Source organism: Diabrotica undecimpunctata, chromosome 6 (genome assembly GCF_040954645.1).
Source record: "Diabrotica undecimpunctata isolate CICGRU chromosome 6, icDiaUnde3, whole genome shotgun sequence".
Taxonomy (NCBI): Eukaryota; Metazoa; Arthropoda; class Insecta; order Coleoptera; family Chrysomelidae; genus Diabrotica; species Diabrotica undecimpunctata.
Window position 1 is genome coordinate 64309265 of NC_092808.1, and position 21733 is coordinate 64330997.

At 34.4% G+C, this 21733-nt stretch overlaps 1 protein-coding gene across 3 annotated transcripts in view; it reads left to right on the forward strand.

Annotated features, from left to right (window-relative positions):
- LOC140443474 (proton-coupled amino acid transporter 1-like) overlaps nt 1-21733 on the forward strand; it is a 322463-nt gene that overhangs the window by 273119 nt on the left and 27611 nt on the right. For all 3 annotated transcript variants that reach the window (XM_072534761.1, XM_072534762.1, XM_072534763.1), the window contains one exon: nt 21298-21448. In XM_072534761.1, the coding sequence (XP_072390862.1) occupies nt 21298-21448 (151 nt within the window). The remainder of the gene's footprint in view (nt 1-21297; nt 21449-21733) is intronic.

Sequence of the window (21733 nt, forward strand, 5' to 3'; positions counted from 1 at the left end):
GGACAGCAGAGAGAGGAAACAATCCAATTACAGTAGAGACAAAAGAAGACGAGACGAAATGTAAGTTGGAAACACGGCCGAAATTTGAAGGAAGTCGAGGTTCTGCACATGTAAAGTCGTAACTTTTGACGGAAATTTGTCATGGAACAACTACATGAAACAGTTCGAATCAGCTGCAAAAGCGAATGAATGGTCTATAAAGAAAAGGCTGTAAACCTGACTATTGCTTCTCGAGGACATGCCTTAGATGTGCTTCAGACCATAGCCGTAGAGAAGACGGATGATTTCGAACAACTGAAGAAGAGGTTAAATATGCGATATGGCCACGAACATTTGGAGCATGTATATCAGTCGCAGCTTAAAAACCGAAGCCAGAAGAAAGATGAGGCTCTTCAAGAATATGAGGTAGATATTGCCAGATTAGTACGATATGCTTATCCAACAGCTCCCAAAGACATGATGGAAAAATTGGCCGTTCAGATATTTATTGATGGTCTTCGTGATCATACAATGCAGAGAACACTGCGATTAGCTCGTCACAAGACGCTGGTTGATGTCTTATCCGCCGCCCTCGAATAAGAGTCAGCTACGCAGGCCTCTGGCGGGCACAGTAAAGTTAGGACTGTAGAAGAGGAAAGACATAAAGATAAACTTGACCAGCTCGTTAATATGATGAAAAGTATGACATACAAAAAAACGAAGACCATAAGATGCTGGAATTGTGGCGAAATAGAACACGTACGAATTTCATGTAAGCACCCTAGGTACGACGCAAATCAAGAAACTCACCATCAGGAAAACTAGAACGGGTCGGCCTTAGGGGGCAGCTTCGACCCGGAACTTTTCCAAAGACCCTCTCATACTAATAGCTTCTTTGAAATGTCGTGAAGATAGTGTATATATAGATGGAGAAATAAATGGTGAAAAACATACATTGTTGGTGGATACCGGAGCGACCAGAACCATTCTACGCCCGACAGTTATAAACAGCCGTAAGAAACTGTTACCAACTAGGTTGTGACTTTGGACCGCTACAGGTGAAAATGCCATTATATTAGGAAAAGGACGTCATGAATATGCATGGATTCCAATTGGATTTTAAAAATAAGATAATCAAAATTGGCAACGAGGAGGTATTTCTTCATCCACATGATGACAACACTGTGCAAGCAGCCACTAAAGAAGATACAGTCGTGCCTGCGAGAAGTTAAACGATCATAGTAGCGCGGCTACAGGGAATTGTGGACGAAGGGACACCTGTTATGATGGAGCCTTGGAACCATGACGACGAGGTTGACCGTGGAATCAAAATTGGAAAGGAATTGGTGATTTCGGCTAAAGAAATTCCTGTGAGACTTATCAATGTCAATGACTACCCAGTGACCACCAAGAAAGAGACAAAAGTAGGAACTTGTGTACCTGTTACGTCCATAATCCGTGAGGTGACAATATCTGATAATTTCTACGACAAATTCGACCAAATGGTTGCAGTTGCTGGACAGTGTCTAAATCAGATGGAGAAAAGGAAATTAAGGGAATTTCTTTAGCAGTACCGTGATATTTTCGTACCGAAAGGAGGAAAGGCGGGAAGAACTACCGTTGTTAAGCATAAAATGGATACTGGTAATGCTAAGCCAATTCGTCAAACAGCTCGACGATTACCACAGTCTAAAAGAGAGGAAGCTGAAACGATTGTTCTGGAAATGAAGAAAGACTTACTGATAGAATCTTCTACGAGCCCATGGGTCTCTCCGGTGGTCCTGGTTAAGAAGAAAGACGGAACGACGAGGTTCTGTGTGGATTACCGTTTGCTAGACAACGTTACTAAGAAAGATAGTTATCCTCAGTATCCTCAGACCCAGTAGATAAAGAAAAGACAGCCTTTACCACAGGATCTGGATTGTGGCAATTCAACGTTATGCCATTTGGACTCTGTTATGCTCCTGCTTCATTTGGGAGGCTTATGAAAAATGTGTTGAGAGGGTTATCTTGGAAAACATGCCTGGTTTATCTCGATGACATAATCGTCTTGGGAGAGACATTTGAAGACCACCTGAAGAATTTAGAAAACGTTTTTATTTGGCTTAAAGCTGCCCAATTGATGTTAAACCCCAAGAAGTGCCAGCTATTTCAAGGTAAAGTCAATTATCTGGGTCATATATATTCAGCAAAGAAAGAGTGGCCATGGATAAGGGAAAAATCGATTCCATTAAGGAATGGCCAGAACCAACTGACAAACATCAAGTGAAAAGTTTTCTTGGACTATGTACTTACTACCGGAGGTTTATTAAGAAGTTTGCAGATATCTCTAAGAAATTAACGCGACTTACAGAGAAAGCAAGAGATTACCGCTGGGATACAGACTGCCAAAATGCCTGACCTTAAAAAAGCATTTAATCACAGCACCAATTTTAGGATATCCACTGCCAGAAGGAGAGTTCATCTTAGATATAGATGCAAGTAATGTGGAAATAGGAGGAGTGCTATCTCAGATTCAAGGAGGACAGAAACGAGTCCTTGAATATTTTAGTAAAGTTCTTTCAAAACCTGAGCGGAATTATTGTGTCACGAGAAGAGAACTTCTGGCAGTAGTGAAGTCAGTAGAGCACTTCTATCAATACTTCTACGGAAGGAAGTTTTTAATTCGAACCGACCATGCCGCCCTTAAGTGGTTGATGCAGTTTATGAATCCAGAGGGCCAGATAGACAGATGGATCGAACGACTCCAAGAATACGATTTAAATCAGGAGGGCATTTCGGTCTAAAGACAACCATTCAGCGAATTCGGGAATGGTTTTATTGGATGAACAGTTCCGACGACGTAAAGAACTGATGTAAGAAATGTACTATTTGTGCTAGGAGTAACGGGCCTCACCGAAAAAGGAGAGCTCCTATGATATGAACAATATAATGTTGGAAGTCCGTTTGAAAGAATAGCTTTGGACATCGCTGGGCTATTTCCAGAAAGTGAAAATGGAGGCTAATACATGTTGGTAGTAATGGATCACTTTACTAAGTGGGTCGAGATTTATGCACTTCTAGACCAGAAGGCCGCCACCGTTGCAGATAAGTTGATCCAAGAATAGATCAGCCGATTTGGAGTGCCTTTGGAGATCCATAGTGACCAAAGAAGGAACTTCGAAAGCGATCTATTCCAAGGAATATGTGATAGCCCAGCCATGAAGAAAACAAGAACTACAGCGTATCATCCGCAATCAGATGGTATGGTAGAACGGATGAATAGGACAGTTGGCAAGTATTTCACAAAGATGGTGTTCTATCATCAGCGAGATTGCGACCAATATCTTCCGTACTTCACAATAACCTACAGATCTACTGTTAACGAATCAACAGGCCAGACACCAACCAGAGTCCTATTGGGACGCGAGATGCGACTACCTTGTGATCTAGAGTTTGGGTGTCGACCTGGAGAAGATGTAGCAGGTGAAGATTATGTGATCGAATTACGAAGAAGAATGGACAATGTACACGAGTTGGTCCGTTCCTATCTTCAGATCGCTAGCGACCAAATGAAGAAACGGTACGATACGCAAGCCGAAAAGGGGTGCTTTAAGAAGAACGACAAAGTCTGGCTCCATAATCCCAAAAAGCGAAAAGGTTGTTCTCCCAAGTTGCAGCAGTTTTGGGAAGGTCCATACCTTTTTATCATGCCAAACTGAATTGAATCATGATACAAGTTTATGCCCCTACGACGAATGCCGACGAAGAAGAAGTAGAATTATTTTATCGAGATATTGAAGAGGCACTTAGAATAACGAAAACAAGAGAAATCACGATAGTCCTAGGTGATCTCAATGCAAAGATTGGAAAGGGACAAAGCGGAAAGTGTATAGGAAACTATGGTCTGGAAAATCGAAACGAGAAAGGAGACCGTCTGTTACAATTCTGTCAAGAGCAGAACTTTATTATAGCAAACACATTTTTCATGTTACCAAACAGACGACCGTATACATGGCGATCGCTTGCAGATACATCGGAGAAAGTAGTCAGAAACCAGATAGACTACATTATGATCAATGAAAGATACCGTAATGCTGTTAAAGCCGTGAAAGCATATCCTGGATCAGACGTGGCCTCAGATCACAATCCACTTATAGCCAAAATTAGACTCACACTTAAAAATATTAAAAGACATTAAAGAATCCCTACAATAGACACAAGAAAACTTAAAGCACCTAAAGTAAAAGAATGCCTCCAACATGAACTGCATGTGAACTGCAACAAATTGAACACAAACACCAATGATATTGACGAGTACTGGAATCAACTAAAATATTGTCTACTGGAACCCTGTAAAGAAATACTAAAGACTTCCTAAAGGAGAAAAGAGGAATGGATGAAAGACGAGATACTCAATATGATGGAACGATGGAGACAATTTAAAAACAAGGATAACAATAAATACAGAGAGATAAACCACGAGATTACAAAGACTATAAAGCAGGCAAAAGAAAAATACTTTGAAGAGCAATGCAAAGAGATCGAAGACCTTCAAAATAAATATGATCTGTTTAACCTACACAAGAAAGTCAAAGAACTGGCAGGACTAAGAAAACAAAATCCCACTTGTGCAATTCTGGATAGACACGGTACTGCTATAACACATACGGACGAGAAAATACAAAGATGGGCAGAATATATCGATGAATTGTTCGATGATGAAAGAGGAGATCTGGAGCACATAGAACTTACGTCAGAAGAAATAGGTCCATATATTACAAAAGAAGAAATATTACACGCATTAAAAACAATGAAGAGTGGAAAAAGCCCTGGACCTGATATGATTCCTATAGAAATCCTAAAAATTCTATATGAGAAGCACATTGATGTTTTAGTGACACTCTTGAAACCAAATTTATAGTTCAGGCGTATTACCCAAAGAGTGCTTAACATCTATTTTTATTTGTCTCCCTCAAAAGAAAAACGCAAGAGAATGCAGCGATTACCGCACCATTAGCTTAATGTCTTAGCTATAGCATACGCTAAAGTTACTACTTAAAGTCATTCATAACCGAATATATCACAAACTGGACATGGACGTTAATAATACATAAATTGGTTTTGGTTTTCGCAAAGTCCTAGGAACACGTGAAGCTCTTTTTTCACTTAATATACTTATACAAAGATGCCTGGACGTCAATCAAGATATATACGCATGTTTTATTGACTATAATAAAGCATTCGATAGAGTACGACATAAACATTTAATGAATGTCCTGAAATCAAAAAAGATTGACTACAACGACCTCAGGATCATATCAAATTTATACTATAAACAGCGAGCAAAAGTACGTGTTAACGAACAGCTGTCAGAAGAAATTGAAATTAAATGTGAAGTAAGACAGGGATGCGTATTATCGCCAATTCTTTTCGATTCCTACTCCGAAGAGGTCCTGAAAAAAGCTCTTGAGGGTGAAACAGCTGGAATAAAGGTAAATGGAGTTTCCATTAACAACATTAGATATGCGGACGACACTGTGATCTTAGCCGAAAACATTGAAGATCTTCAGAGACTGGTGACCAGAATAGCAGAGTATGGAAAGTATGGTCTAACAATGAATGTCAAGAAGACGAAATTTATGAGAATATCGAAAACTCAAAGAAATAACGAGAATCTTCTAATAAACGAAACCAACGTCGAACAAGTGGACAAATATGCATACCTGGGAACAATGATTAACTCCACAAATGATTACAATCAGGAGATAAAAATAAGAATAGAAAAGGCTAGAGCAAATTTCAACAAAATGAGAAGAGTTCTATGTACCAGGGATTTAAAACTGGAACTAAGAGTTAGGTTGGCGAGGTGCTATGTTTTTTCGACTTTATTTTATGGAATGGAATCTTGAACCTTGAATGCGACATCAATAAAAAAACTGGAATCATTTAAGCTGTGGGTGTATAGAAGAATTCTGAAAATATCATGGACAGAACACGTCACAAACAAAGAGGTTCTGGAAAGGATGAACAAAGAAATGGAAATTTTAAATTCAATAAAAACAAGAAAGTTAGAATATTTCGGACATATTACACGTGGAGAGAAATACACCTTGCTCCAACTGATTATGCAGGGAAAGATCCAAGGAAAGAGAATAGGGAAGCGTAGAATGTCATGGCTGCGCAACCTGAGAGAGTGGTACGAATGTACATCAAATGAACTTTTCAGAGCAGCCGTCTCAAAAGTCCGAATAGCTGTGATGATTGCCGACCTCCGCCGTGGAGATGGCACTTGAAGAAGATACCTTATTATGGAGAAGATCAACGATGTCATCTACCGAATAAGCAAGATTCCGAGGGAAAAGCCGATGATAGTACACTATAACCGGCTGGCGTCTTTCGAAGGTGACCACGACGTAGATGAAGAAGTGGAAGTAAATCAAGTCCAAGATGTGTCTGACCTCACGTTTGAGGAATTCATGGGGGCCTATGGAGGTACCGGTAAAGCAAGACATGGTGTTACCACTGAAGAAAAGCAAGATCTACTCGCACTTTCCGATGACTACTCGCTGGCACTTACCATCCCGGCCAGTATCAAAGACGCACCAGGGTTAGCATCCGTCTTTCGAAGGAAGTTCGGTCGAGTTGCTGAACTTTAATGTCAAGTGCCAGCTGCCGGGAAAGCCTTGAAACTCCAAGATGCATTACGTTACCCTTTCTACCTGGTAACAAAAGACACTACCCGTGATCAACCTACCTACCGAGATGTATGGGAAGCCTTACTTCAGTTGAGAGAGCACATACTAGAGTCCGACGTGCAAAAGTTCGCCATGCCAAAGTTGGAGTGCCGCCAATTAGATTGGAGGGTTATCCGAAGTATGGTGGAGAAGATCTTTAAAGACACCGAAGTCCAGGTGTTAGTCTGTTGCAATCCGCATAGTTACTGGTGCGGAGAGAAAACCGTCCCTTGTCATTTTTATACAACTGGAAGTTGTAAAAGAGGGTCCAGTTGCCGATACCAGCATACCGTTCCAGTTCCAGTCCCGAATTCGAAGGGATTCTCGATTAACAGTATTTTATATTTAAAGAGGAAATTTTGTTGGAAACAGTTAGTTCTAGTTCTAGTTTTGAATATAGAGTTTAAATTGTAAGCCAGAAATAAATATAAATAAATATTGTGAAATAAATTAGTGAATATTATAATAAAGACTTTAATAAACTTGTAAGTGTTAAAAATGTAGAAACCTTGATAATAAATAAAGACAATAAATTAGATATAATAAAAATACTACAGTATTGTGGATTATTTGGTCATCATCAGTACGGTGCAGCTAAGTAAGAATATGTGAAAATTAACTTGGAAAAAGTATCATTACAGGAGCAACGTGACCAATTCTGGCAATAATGTTTAAAGATCCTGAGTTTTCAGAGTAAAAACTAACAAATCCATGGAGGACATTAATGCCAAAGTTTAACAAGTTTAAAACAAAAAGAAAAGGTTAATGATAATAAATAGTACACCAGGTAAAATATAATGGCACGTCTCGCCACAAAGAAAAAAACAAAATAGGTATATAAAGTCGAAGACAACCGTACATACGTATTTCAGACTATTTGGTCGTCATCAGTATGGTGCAGCCAAGCTAGAATGGGAGAACATTATCTTGGGAAAAGAATCACTACACCGCTACAAACTGACATATAAAGGCCCATGGCTTCCCTTGCTTTCTCTCTCTAATCTCTTACGCCTATTTCTGACAAGTCTTGCTTTACTGCTTCCAGCCATTTGTTCTTTGGATGTCCTTTTCTTTTTTCTCATTTGTCCCTCCTTTGGTATTGTTTTAACATTTTGATTCTGTGGCATTCATATAATGTAACCTCTAGCTCTTTGGGCTCGTATTTCTGCCGTAATTGTTGGTTTTTATATACATCTACATAATTTCTTTATTTGTTCTTTATATCTTCTCCAAATATTCTCTGCCGACTTTATTCCTCCGAAGTTTTTTCTGAGCACCTTTCTCCACGTTTCGCTGGCATACATTACTGTGGCACTCACAGTTTAGGCTGAACTTAACACATTTTTTGCTTTTAGTTATGAATTTAGTGACTCTATTGCTCTGCTTCCCTTCATTAATCTTTTGTCTATCTCCTTTTTTTTCTTTTCCATTGTTCGTTATGGTTACTCCTAAGTATTCAAATGTTGACACTTTTTCAAAACTATAGACAGCCTCTGCTCGTTTTTGATATATTGATATATCATATTGATATATTTTGATATATTTGTTATTATTTGTTATGTCTCCTCTCATTTCCATATTGCGTTTTTGTTTGGTTTATTATTAATCCGTATCTTTGCAATTCTTCTACAAATTTCTGAAAAAAATTTTCTAGAGGTTTTTTTGTTCTTGCTAGTATCACCACATCATCCGCGTACGCTATGCACTGTTCCCTGCTATTGAAAATAGTCCTGTTTGTGCTCATATTTGATCGTTTTACGGTTTGTTATAATACTAGGTTGAATAAATTCGTTGATAGAGGATTAAATCTCTATTCTCTATTCACTGTGAACTGTCTTAAATAGCTTTCTTCCATTGTTACCCTATTTATCATGTTCCTAAGCGTCATTCTCACTAGCCTTATAAGCTTTTCTGGTATTTCTAATGTTCTCATAACCTCATATAGCATCGTTAGATTTATGGAGTCACATGATTGTTTTAAAATCGATAAATAGCATACGTAATCCTAAGTATCGTTCGTAGCTATTATTTTGTATTAATTTGAACATACTTATTTGATCAGTAGTTGTTCTTCCTAGTTTAAAACCTCCCTGGTATTCTCCAAACACATTGTTATCATATTTTATTATTCTTTTCCTAATATTTGCAAGTATTTTATAGACTAATTTTAATAGCGCTATACCTCTATAGTTTTCGCACTCCCTTTTTGTATCGTTTTTTAAAGATACGACAAATAAGAGCGCTACTTGATTGTTTTGATATTTCTTCCTTTTTGCAAATTATTAATGTCAACTGAAATATTCTTTCCTTCAATCTTTTACCTCCTTCCTTAAAAATTTCAGCTGCTCATTTTCTCCTGCATTTTTGTTATTTTTTAGGTCTATTACTATTTCTTCAACTATATTCAAAGTTGGTTCCATGCGCGTCCCTTCTTCATCTTCTTGCCAATTCTCATTTCCTCGAGTTGTTCTTGTTGGTCTGTATTTAATAGATCTTTAAAGTATTCCGCTCATCCGTTTAATTTTTTGTTGTTTCTCCTAGAAGTAAACCTTCTTTATTTTTGAAATACTGTAGATTATTCTTTTTAGTTTCTCTGGATTTCTTAATTTCTTAGTAGAAATTTTTTACCTCTTTGTTTATGTAGGTTTTTTTTATGTTTTCAGTTGCTTTTCTAGTTGTTCTCTTTCCTTTTTTCTGCAAATTCTTTTTACTTCTCTTCCAGTTGCTACATAGTTTTGCCCTGTTTCTTCTTTCCAAAGCAATTCTACATTGTTCATCGAACCAGTCGTGCTGTTTTTGTATATGCCCTCTTTCTATACACTTTTCCGCAGTTTCTGACATGGCTGTCTATATGGTCTGCTACTCTTCTTCTATATTCTGATTGACTGGATTCTCTAGTTTTTATTTATTTCGTTCTCTAGTCTGTTTACTACCTGCTTTTCTTAAAGGCACTCTAGTTGGTAATTTAATCTATCTCTAACAGATTTTGGAATTATTGGTAGTTCTTGTTATAGTTTTGCTATTATGGTCACTGTTGGGCTTTACTCCTCTATAACTCCTGCAATCGATTATTGCCATATCATGTTTGCTTTTAATTAGGACAGGTTCTATCTGATTTCTTATTTTTCCATCGGGAGACGTCCATGTTACCTTACGAATGTCTTTGTGATCAAAGCTTGTGCTAGCTATTTTCATTTTGTTCTCTGTAGCAAAGTCTATTAACTTTTTTCGTTTTTGTTTGATGTGAATTTCGTCCCCCTGTTCTTTATTCTTTTATACATTTTCTCTTTTCCGACTTTGGCATTCGCGTCACCAATGATTTTCGTTATATCGTATTTCTACCTATTTCCTATTAGGGTGCTTAGCTGTTTATTTACTAGGGAGCTCTGTTTTTAATTTTAAATCTTTATCTTCAGTGGGCGCATGTACATTAATGATACTTATCTTCCTATACTTTCCTCTTAATCTCAAGTAACATATTTAGTATGATATTGGTTGAAAATCGCTTTGTTTACTTTCTCCGATACCATAAATCCCACTTCAAAATATCTCTTATTCCCTCACTCTTGCAAAGTGTGCTCTTTCCTATTTTTATTATTTTATTTTCCAGTTGTTTCATTTCTTGCAGGGCAAGGATTGCATATTGTATTCTATTGTATATTTTTTCATAATTTGGTCTAAGTTTCTTTAAGCTCCGTGCTTATAGGTACCTCTAACATTCCAAGTCCCAATTTTTATTATGACCTTGGATTGTTACTTTTCTTTTGTGTTAATATTTTTCGTTTTCCATGGTCGCATTCCTTTGTCTTGTCGTTTCAGTATCATATCTCTCCAGTTATTTTCCTCCTACTAGTTTTTTGCAATTTTTCTTTGGTATTTTCTTTTAGTTGTTGTTTTTCTTTATCTCATATCCATTCTTTTCTATTTACAAACAACTTTGTATAGCCTATTTTTGTCTGTTTTTCCTTACTTTTTCTTCTTTTGCTATTGTAACTAATTCTTTCTGCATTTCTTCTTTTTTGATGTCAGATCATTATTTATGTAGATGCAATTTTTATGATACTTCAACTTACTTTTCCGATTTAGTATCTTAATTTTATCCGTGAAGGTTTCTGTTTCTATGGCATAGACTGTTTCTCCTATTTTTGTGGTGTTCCTCAGTTCTATTTGCGCCTGCAGTTCTTGTGATATGAATGTTTTCATACTTTCTTTTAGGTTTTTATCATCATTTGTATCTATTTTTAAACCCGATATAATCAAACTTTTTTTTTTAACTTTTTTTTCCAGTTGTTTCGTTCTATCTTGTGATTGTTTCACGCCGTTTTTTAATTTTCTGTCTTACTCTTGTATCTCTAAGTTATTTATTACTTTCCATTTGTTCTTTCCTTATTTGCTTAATGTCATTGATCATTTTTTCATTTTTCTTTTATTACCTGTTGCATCACTTTAATCATGACATCCTCTTTCTCTTCCTTTCTCTCCGTGTCACTTTTAGAAGGTGTACGCTTGGTCTTTTGACTTCTTCTAAAATATTCAATATGGTCTCGTCTCTTGTGTTTTGTAGCTTCATCCGTATCTATTTCGTTTTCTGTTTCTTTGTCACTTCTATTCATTTTCCTATATTAATAAATCTTTTTTATTACAATGTCAATTATTATTTATTATTTTAAATTAATTTAATTCTAATCTAACTTTATTATTATTAATATTTATAATTATATATTATATTATCTAATTTATTCTATGGCTGAATCTGGATATTGCCATAAAATTATGTATGTGGCTTTTATTTTGATATTTAATTTGTTTTCGGCACTAATTACTTTTTTATCTGCCAAAAAACGCGTAGGAATGCTTAAGCGGGTCAACCCCTCGGTATTAAACATTCTCAAAACCAGTTTTTTAAGCTTTCATACAATTATTTATTTACTCAGAACTAGTTAAAATTATTAAAATAGTTCTATCTTACTTGTCTGATGGTATTTCATTTATTCACTACTACTACCACCTGTGTGCATTAATAATTGGTAACACTTATTTTTGAACTCTTGTTCAAAGTTGACTTTTCTAACTTGTAATTTCCCAATTATTATTCGAAGTTTAGTGCAAAGCGAAAATCAACTGAACTACTAACAATTGAATTGAAAAACAATTGAATGGGGTGAAATCCCTTTCACACTGTTACTCTTAAAGATCTGACAGATAATAGGAGAAAAGAAACAAGCTAAATGTTAACTATTTCATATATTAGTGTAAACGTTTCGTTTTGTATTTATAAAACATCGTCAGTCCACATCTGTAAAAGTAATATTCTTTTAGAAGGAAAAGAAAAGTTCTTTTAATTAAAAGAGAAAGCCAAAAAGTGGCCTTTTATAATTAGTGAAAAAGAGAGAACGTCGAAGCGGTAAGTTCTAAATCATCAGATAAAAAAAATAATGTTTTAAAAGTACACAAAATGGGTTGTATTTATGCCAGGTAATTAGTAAATATACGAGTTTTTTAAGCAATAAAACATTTTGCTATGTATTGTAAAAAAATAATTTAATAGTAACTATATTTCTGATTATATTTGTTTTTATTTTGCTACTTGATTAGCTCTACCCGATTTACATCATATTGACATATTTGTTTGAAAAGAAAATAATTTTGCTTTTTGTTGTTTCCTATCATTTAAATTTTAAAGGATAGTTAAAATAATTAAGTAGATATTATGAGTAAATTTGTTTTAAATGACTCATTTTCAATGATTATTCTTAAACTATTTCTAATAATAATATTTTCCGTGTTCTAGCATTAACAAAAATATTAAATATTAACCATAAGCACAGACATTTATCAGCTAATTATTTCTATGTACATTGTGGAAAACTCTTATCGAATATCATATTATAATATATAATATAATTACCAATATCTTACTTCTACTGTCCACTGCTGGATAAGCCGACTTCATACGCCTCCAGAAAATTCTCTTTTGCATAAATTGCATCCCGTTATACTCTATTCTCCTTATGTCGTCTATCTATCGTGTCTGCTCTTCGGATTTTCTTATTTTCACGGGAAATCCATTCCAACAATCTCATATTTTATCTATCAGTACATCCTTGCTAAATGTCCTACTATTCTCCAGACCCTCTGGTTATATATATATATATATATATATATATATATATATATATATATATATATATATATATATATATGTCACGGTTGATGTGATAAGTCCGGTGTGTATTAATAATTACCGGTAAATATTAATAGGAACCGTAGCAGTTGGTCAATATGATTATTAATGCCTTTATAATTTAGATTTACCGGCTATTATTAATACTTTCCGAAAAATCCTGGTTAATATAATAGAATAACGTTTTGGGCTTCGCCCATTATTACCAAATAAAATTTTGGTATTTGGTAATAATAAAGTTCAACGTGTAAACATAATTTATCAATCAAAAATCCCAACTAGATATGTAGTAAGTAAAAACAAACTCGTACACATGCATTAGCTTCAAGTTACCAAACTATAATTACTTGTTTTTGCAGGAAAGGTTCTTGTGGCACTTAGAATTACAAAGAACGCTTAATTTTTTACATTTGCAGCGTTGTGAATTGCTTTGGCCACTAAAATTGCAGTGGCGGAATTCGCCGCCTAAATTCGAATCTTTACTTACGCATTCCCTGAGACGTATTTCAGTATAAGGCACTTCATTGTCTGAAATAAGTGTTTCCTTGCAGGTGGTTAATTCGTTTGTAGCATAAAATTGGTTTAAAATACCATGCTTGGTGTCTACCCTATATAGTCTTTCATCTGTAACAGAAATAATAATGGCAATAATATTTCGCCTATCAACCTTAGATCTATTCTGGAATTTTCACTCTAACACTTTGACCCACTTTTGCAACAAGGAATCTATCATTAGAATATTTTATCATTCTGTCAGCTTGTTTTACAAGTGACTGTTTAGCAATATCTCGAATCTCTTGAATTTCTTTTAAAGTTTTGTCAATTGCAGTGCCATCTTTTTTGTCTCTCTTATTGTCTTCAACTCCAATATTGGCATGGTCTTCCTCATTGACAGCAACTTTCGCACATGCATTATGTTCAATTGGGCTGTTAGTGTTACCTTTATCTTAAATATTCGCTAACTGTGAACTCTCGGTTATATTGTTGACATCCACATTACCAGCGTGGTTTGCTTCATAATCAGCGTCATTAGACTGATCTGCTAATATTGCTTTTAAATATTCTTTGCTTCTGATTTTGGATAAAGTACCAGCAGGTAAGGATGATTTTAATCCTACTTTAGCTTTACTACCGAACAGTGCTTTGTATGAACTAACATTAATGCCCGAATGGTAAACTCTATTTTTCATAAAGTGGATGAACGTTATACCTTCCGACCATTGACTTGTTTTGTTTGTTTCCAGCCATGTGGCCAACATTTTTTCGATAGCTTAATTCACTCTCTCTCTCTCTCTCTCTCTCTCTCTCTCTCTCTCTCTTTCTCTACCGAACCTTGTGACTGGCTATGTCTGGGTTTTCCGTTTACAATTTTCAGTTCGTCCCACATACTGCAAACTTCTTTAATAACCTTGTTTGCTATTTCTCGACCATTATCACTGTATAAAATGTGTGGAGCTCCAAATATGGTGAACACATCTAACAACTGATACGCAACTTTTTCGGCACACTTGGATTTTAATGCTCTGAGCTGGATATATTTATTTCCATCATTCGTCTCTGGAAATGGACCTGCAATATTGATTGCTACTCTCTCCATTGGACTACCAACATTGTACTGTTTCATGGTTGCCCTCTTTTAACCAACTGAACCATTACTGGTTGCACACAGTTCACATTTCCGTTACCTTCTTCTTACATCATCTTTACCACCGCTAATTTATTTAGAGCCGCCGTAAACAAAGTTATTACTGCCAATATGATCGCCAACGTTCGATAATCGGACAGGGTACTGAGAGAAGAAGAAGACTTGACTTCTGGATTACATGCACTAATGCTACCTTGCCAAGTAGATCTCTCACTTCCATGCATCCAATTCAATACTCTTTTTATACATGGATCATCTGCTTGAGCGTCTTTTAGCCGTTGAGTCTGCCATTGATCGTTAATGACGGTGGTTTGTCTCACGAGGCAAAGTCGTTCCTCCAATTTAAGACAGTGATTACAATTTGCACTGCATGACCGTCTTGACTAAGCATCAGCATTCGAATAACTTTTTGCAGCCCAGTTTTCGATCTGTTCTAGGTCTCTGACTGTTTTATTATTTTCTTGCAATTTAGGGCGAATGTGACCTACGTCGCTACCATTCCAACATCTGTTTTCTAATTTCCATACGATTTCCTGCAGACGTTTATCGTTTTGTTCGTCGCTCTCTTCAGAGGTTCGTACTCGATCACTCCGTGAAGCTTGACCAGCTGTTTCATGTTCCAAAGCAATGGCGAGCGCTTCATCTAAAACTTTTGGTCTTGCTAGTCTTAAAGTTCTCTGTAGTTCACTGTCTCTCAACCCATTGATGAAGGTATCTACAGCACTATACGAGCAACATCTGCTTCAAATTCTTGCAAATTCCCACTTGCTCGTTGAATTCTACTTCTTATTTGTACTTTGTAGACTTGTTGTAGATAGACATCTCCACCAGTTTTGTCTAGTCGAGTGAAGAAAGTCTGGTAACATTTTTCTTGGTCCTTGGGAATCAATCTTAGGATATCCACAGCATCACCTCGTAAAGCAGCAGTCAAGGAAACAGCCTTTTCTTGTTCTGTCGAATGATTGATTGTTGCAATAGCTTTAAATTGTCTAAGGTATATGGACCTAGAAGACTTTCCATCAAATGGTAGTAATTTGAATCTTATATGGTGTGTCGTTTCGTCTCTAGGTAATTCTTCTTTTACTTATGGATCTAAAACTTCTTCATTAACTGGTGGTAGCACTTTTGTATTGGTTATCATGGTCTCTAATTGTTTGATCTTCTCTTCTACGGCATTTACATTTTTCTGTATCTTATCGAATATTTTAGAAACTTCTTCAAATTTCTCATTGTTCTGACTACATAGTTTTTAATTATTTGAGAAGTCTCGTCGAATCTTCTAGAAACATTTTCGAATTTCTCGTCGTTTTTCTAGCTGCTTCTTTAATAATTTAAGACGTTTCATCGAATCTTTAAAAAACATTTTCAAATTTCCTATTTATTTTCGTTAAAACTGCTTCTTCTGCTGATTGAAAATTCAATGTATCTGGGTCATCTCCATTCTTGTTAAGGACATTCTTCAGCCATTCTTGAACGATCTTTTTGGACCCGCTGTAGTCTTCCTCACTTTCCTCTAGTTATTCACGTAACTGTTTTACTGATAGTTCTGCAAGCCGCATCTGTGGTCAGGTACACACTTATTTTTTTTTAAATATTCTTTCTTACAAAGATCACTCACTACCAAACTACGCTGATGTTCCCGAAGAAAAATACTTTTCAAAAGTTCAAAAGTCTTTTTTAAAAGTCACTGCTGAATGTATTTGTATAAATAATTATTCCACACCGTAACACTAACTGTAGCGTGTTTAAAATAAAACGAGCGGTTCTTATTTATGTAAGAATATTTATTTAAAAGTTTACAGCACGATAATATCTTATCAACTAAACTAACTAATATCAGCGCTGCTTATATGTACAAGTTATTATGTACTAGAATAATCTAGTATAGTTCACCTCTATTTTCCTTGCATTAGCGTCTCGGATCTGCCCGCCAGTCGATAGATCATGAACATTCTGGAATAAAGATTATCATCTCGAGATGCAACCGTTACATGGGGTACGTCGAAATAAGCTCGTTCGTTACAATAGTATAAAAATGTGTTGAAATATAAAAGGAAAATAATTAAAAAAAGGAAATAATTGAAAAAACGCCAGGAAAAATATAAACAAAATTTTCCAATGCCGTGGAAAATGTTGTAAATATTGAAGAACAAATAAACCATAATGCAGAGTAGTAACGTCCTGGATAAAAGTCAAATGGTCCACAATATATTGATCATTTTCATTAATATTAGTCAATTCAGGATTATTCACTTTTTCCAGTAATTGTCAATAAATTTTGCCAGACAAATTGCCAGGTAAAAAATCATTAAAATTCAGTAAATCCCACCAGTCAACTATCAAAAATATCAGCCCATATATTTAATTTTTTACGTCACAATTACGGCAATTGTGACGATATTATTTACCTCCATTTAACGAATTTTATCAACTTATAAACCTTATATAACGTATTACCATATCCTATTAATCATTCATACTTAATTTCAGAATAAATCATGTTTGGGTACAATTTGTTCAATTTTTCGTAAGACTATCATTATTGTTTGTAATCTAAATAAGTTAAGTAATGTAAAATAAAAATAAAAAAAGGTGTTCCTTAACCTTCGTAGAGAAACGAAAAATCATTAATTGTGTCAACGAGAATCCTAGAGTAATGAAAAAATTGTTAAAAAGTTCAGAATCCACACAAGTACATTGCCAACAATTTTAAAGTTAAAAATAAATTGTCAGAAGAAAGTGAGTTGCTTGCAAGCAGCAGATCAATATTTTTTTATTTCCGTCAGTTTCGGTATATTGAGGTTGCAGTGTATATTAATAAATTATCACAAAAGTGGCTTTTATACAGCTCTTTGGTACATTACCTACTTTTTAGTGGATAAGGTTTTATCATGTTTTATCATGTGCTTCTTTTCCTCTGATTTCATCTGTAACTGATTGAAGTTGGGGTTTTAATTTTGATATTAGGAAAATTTTTTCCCTCTCTTTCTTGCATTGCTATGACTACTTTAAAAGATGTTCGAGATTTTCCTTTATTTCTTTTCTTTAATATCGCACTCTATAAACATGCTGTTTCTCTACCGTGCTCAATCCGTTCTTCTGACCTATGCAAACATGTTCATATCAGTAGGTCAGTGTACTTTTTGTTATGTTGTAAATTCCCATTTTTCTTTTTCTAATGTTGCTTTTGTTCCGTAACACTGAGTTCAGATTTATTATAATGTGCCGTAATTTTCTTAGTCTATTATTTATATCCAGCACGGTTTTTATTCTGTTTATATTATGAATTCTAGATACTTAAATTTGACTGTTTCTTTGACTTATATCTACGTTTCTCTAGTTAAATAATCGATTTTGTTTAAGTGTATCTTAAATCCATCTTATTTGAATTGTTATGTTGTGATAATTAAAACAGGGGATAATTATCTATCTATATAAAAGGCTATGATGACAGGTCACACCGTTTTTCCAGTAAGGTAACGACCCCATCTAGGAAAAAAATGTGAACTACCAAAATTTGACATTTCAATCATATTTATTTCTTGAAACGATACGTTTAATTATTAATAGTGTATTAGTTACATATTAATATAATTAATAATTAATTTTTATTAATTTTGACGTAGAATTTAATACAAAATAATTTAAAGCTTTATCTTAGTTAAGATATAAAATCCTAACGCCACCTAAACAAAGAAATCTGAATTAATTATTTTTTTTAAACTGCTTAAAAATATAGGTTGCTGTAATTGTAAGGTAAGATCAATGACGTATAATATATATTTATTATATATGTCACTGGGTAAGAAAACTTATCTATCTATATAAAAGGCTATGATGACAAGTCAAACCGTGTGTCCAGTAAACTAACGGCGTCATCTAGGAAAGAAATCTGAACTACCACCATTTGAAATTTTATTCATATTTTGTTCTTGAAACGATACGTTTAATTAATATTGCTGTATTCATTACATTATTACAACTAGTTTTAATAATAAAGATAGAATTTATCACAAAATAATTTAAAGCTTTATATTGATAATATAAAATCCTAACTCCATCTGAACAAAGAAATCTGAATTAATTAATTTTTTTAAAAATTGCTAAAAATATAGGTTACTATAATTGTAGGGTAAGATCAATGACGTATAATATACATTTATTATATGTCAGTGGGTAAGATAAACATACACTTACTATAAAAATAAAATAAGGTTTAACAAACGACAACGCTGTACTAAAATAAAATAAAATAAAATAAAATAAAATAAAAACTAAATGAGATTAAATAAAATTAAATAAAGCTGCGAAAGATGCGAAAGAAACCTGAGCAACAATTAATTTGGATTTCGTATGGGACTTGGTACAAGGAAAGCATTATTTGGCCTCCAAATATTACTACAAAAATGCCGAGATCAGCGAAAAGACGTGTTTATCTGTTTTATCTACTACGAAAAAGCGTTTGATCGAGTAAAACACACAGAACTCATAGAAACCCTAACACAACATGGTATAGACTATAACACTGTAGCATTTATTAAAAAACTATATTGGGATCAAATGGCGTCGATCAAAATAGACAATCATCTGACAGCAGAATTGCCAATAAAAAGAGGAGTTCGTCAGGGTTGTGTACTTTCTCCACTGTTATTCAATATATATTCTGAAAAGATCTTTCAAAATACCCTCGAAAATATTTAAAAAGGAATAAAAACCAACGGAGAATACGTAAACAACTTAAGATAACCAGACGATACCGTCATTATTGCGGACAGTACTGAGGGTTTACAATGACTTTTACATGTCATAACCAGAGAGGGAAATAGCTTAGGACTAAATATAAACACAAATAAAACAAAAGTAATGGCTGTTAAACGTGCACCAAAGTCGTGTAAATATTTGTATCTATAACAAACATATAGAACCAGTACAAAGATTCCAGTATCTTGGTTGCTGGATAACAAACGACCTTGACCACGAGGTCGAAATACGTGCTCGTATAGAATATGCTAGGTCCGCATTTCAACGAATGAAAAAATTCCCAATAAACTCTACGTTATCGTTGGATATCCGATACCAATTTGTAAAAACGTTTATTTATTCCATATTGCTATACGGAGTGGAAACATGGACTCTCGGAATTACAAGTATGAGGCGTATAGAAGCCTTTGAGATGTGGGTTTTTCGAAGGATGCTGAAGATCTGTTGGACAGAGCACGTGATTAACAACGAGGTGCTAAGAACAATAAGTACTGAGAGAGAACTCCTAAATATTCTAAAAAACAGAAAAACGAGAAAATCTAGGACATATTTACAGAGGAGAAAAATACAACTTCCTACGTCTTATATTGGAAGAGAAAGTGGAAGGAAGAAGAGGTCCAGGAAGAAGAAAATGCTCCTAGTTGAAGAATGTAAGAGACTGGACAGGCATGGACACACATTCGATACTAAGAACAGTTCAAGATAGAGAGCAATTTGCTGTAGTTATAGCCAACCTTCAGTAATGGAGAAGGCACCTTAAGAAAAGATAAAGCTAAATAGAATTAAAGAAAATTAAATCAAATTAAACTTAATTATGTAGAACTAAATAATTTTTTTGAGCGTTTTGTGATGGGGGTAGAATAGTTCGTCGGATCGTGACGTATGGTACGTCATTGCGGCATTGCGGCATTAATAAGAGGGCATTACACCATATCTTCTTTGTGTTTGGGCCGATTGGATCGTGTGATACGTTAAATGAAAGGGAAGCATATAACAAATATATTAAGACAGAAAAAAACAAAGCGACTACCAGAAAGGCACTACACAGTATCTTCATTATTATTGAACGTATAGTTCATACATACGAAATTTCATAGAACACTCTGCATAAAAATAGTTTAACTAAAAGACAAATTTTGATTTTCTGACTTAAAAAAACCTCTGGCTGAGTACCAGATAAACAACTGACCGAATTCTAACATTCGACATAGTAAATGAAAGGGGAGAATATAACGAATATATTCAGATAGAAAAAAACAAACAATGCGACTACCAAAAGGGCACTACACAGTATCTTTATTATTAATGAACGTATAGCGACATACGAGGTATCATAGGGCACTATAGATAAAAATAGATTTACTATAAGACAAATTTTGATTAATTGACTTAAAGATGGCCTCTTGCTGAATAAAAAATAAACAACTGATCGAATCTTAACAAACGAATATATTCAGAAACAAAAAACAAACCAGGCGACTACCAAAACACGATGACACTATGAATGATAATAGACATAATTGCTTTATATATAAAGCATAAGGTAAATATAAGGTAAATTCGCTTTATTGACCTGAAAATAGCCTCTGACCGATTACAAAATAAACAACTAGTCTAATACTAGCATATGACACATCAAACCAAACGACGTGAGACGTATAGTACATATAATGTATATAGCATCAATATATATATATATATATATATATATATATATATATATATATATATATATATATATATATATATATATATATATATATATGTATAGGGTATAGTAAAAAGAAGTGCACCAGATCGAACTTTATATTTACGTTTATTTTAAAAATTTAATTACTGACTGCAGATGACAATTGATTGGATCCCCGGTTGCATGCGGCGGGCAAATTTACGAGTATATTTATAATTTGATAAAGTTATGAAACAAACATTTTTAAGCTAATAAGAGAAATTAATACTTATTATAAATATAAAATAATACGTCTATATTTAATATAATCATTTCGTTTCAGCTATTTGGAAACTTTAATGCACTTGTTTAAAGGAAATGTTGGATCAGGCATATTCGCTATGGGTGACGCAATTAAGAATGCCGGTATTATATTGGGACCCATAGTTGTACTCTTTCTTGGAATTATCTGCGCTCATTGTCAACATATGTTGGTAAGTAATATACTTTCTAAATCGTAGATCAAGGTTACACTATTAAAATCACCGCACCCGCAATGTCCAACTGGGAGTCTCGTTAATTAGAAACCATTTTTTATTGCAAATATGTAGGTTTGCATGAAACAATTGTGAAAAATAAAGTAATATAAAAGAAAAAAATATATAGAAACCCCAATGGAAATCAGAAATGGAAGGAAATTGCAAAAATATAAAAGCACCAGGATTTCTTTAAAGTTAGTCAATATTTTACAGGACAAATTTAAATCCAAATTTATTTTA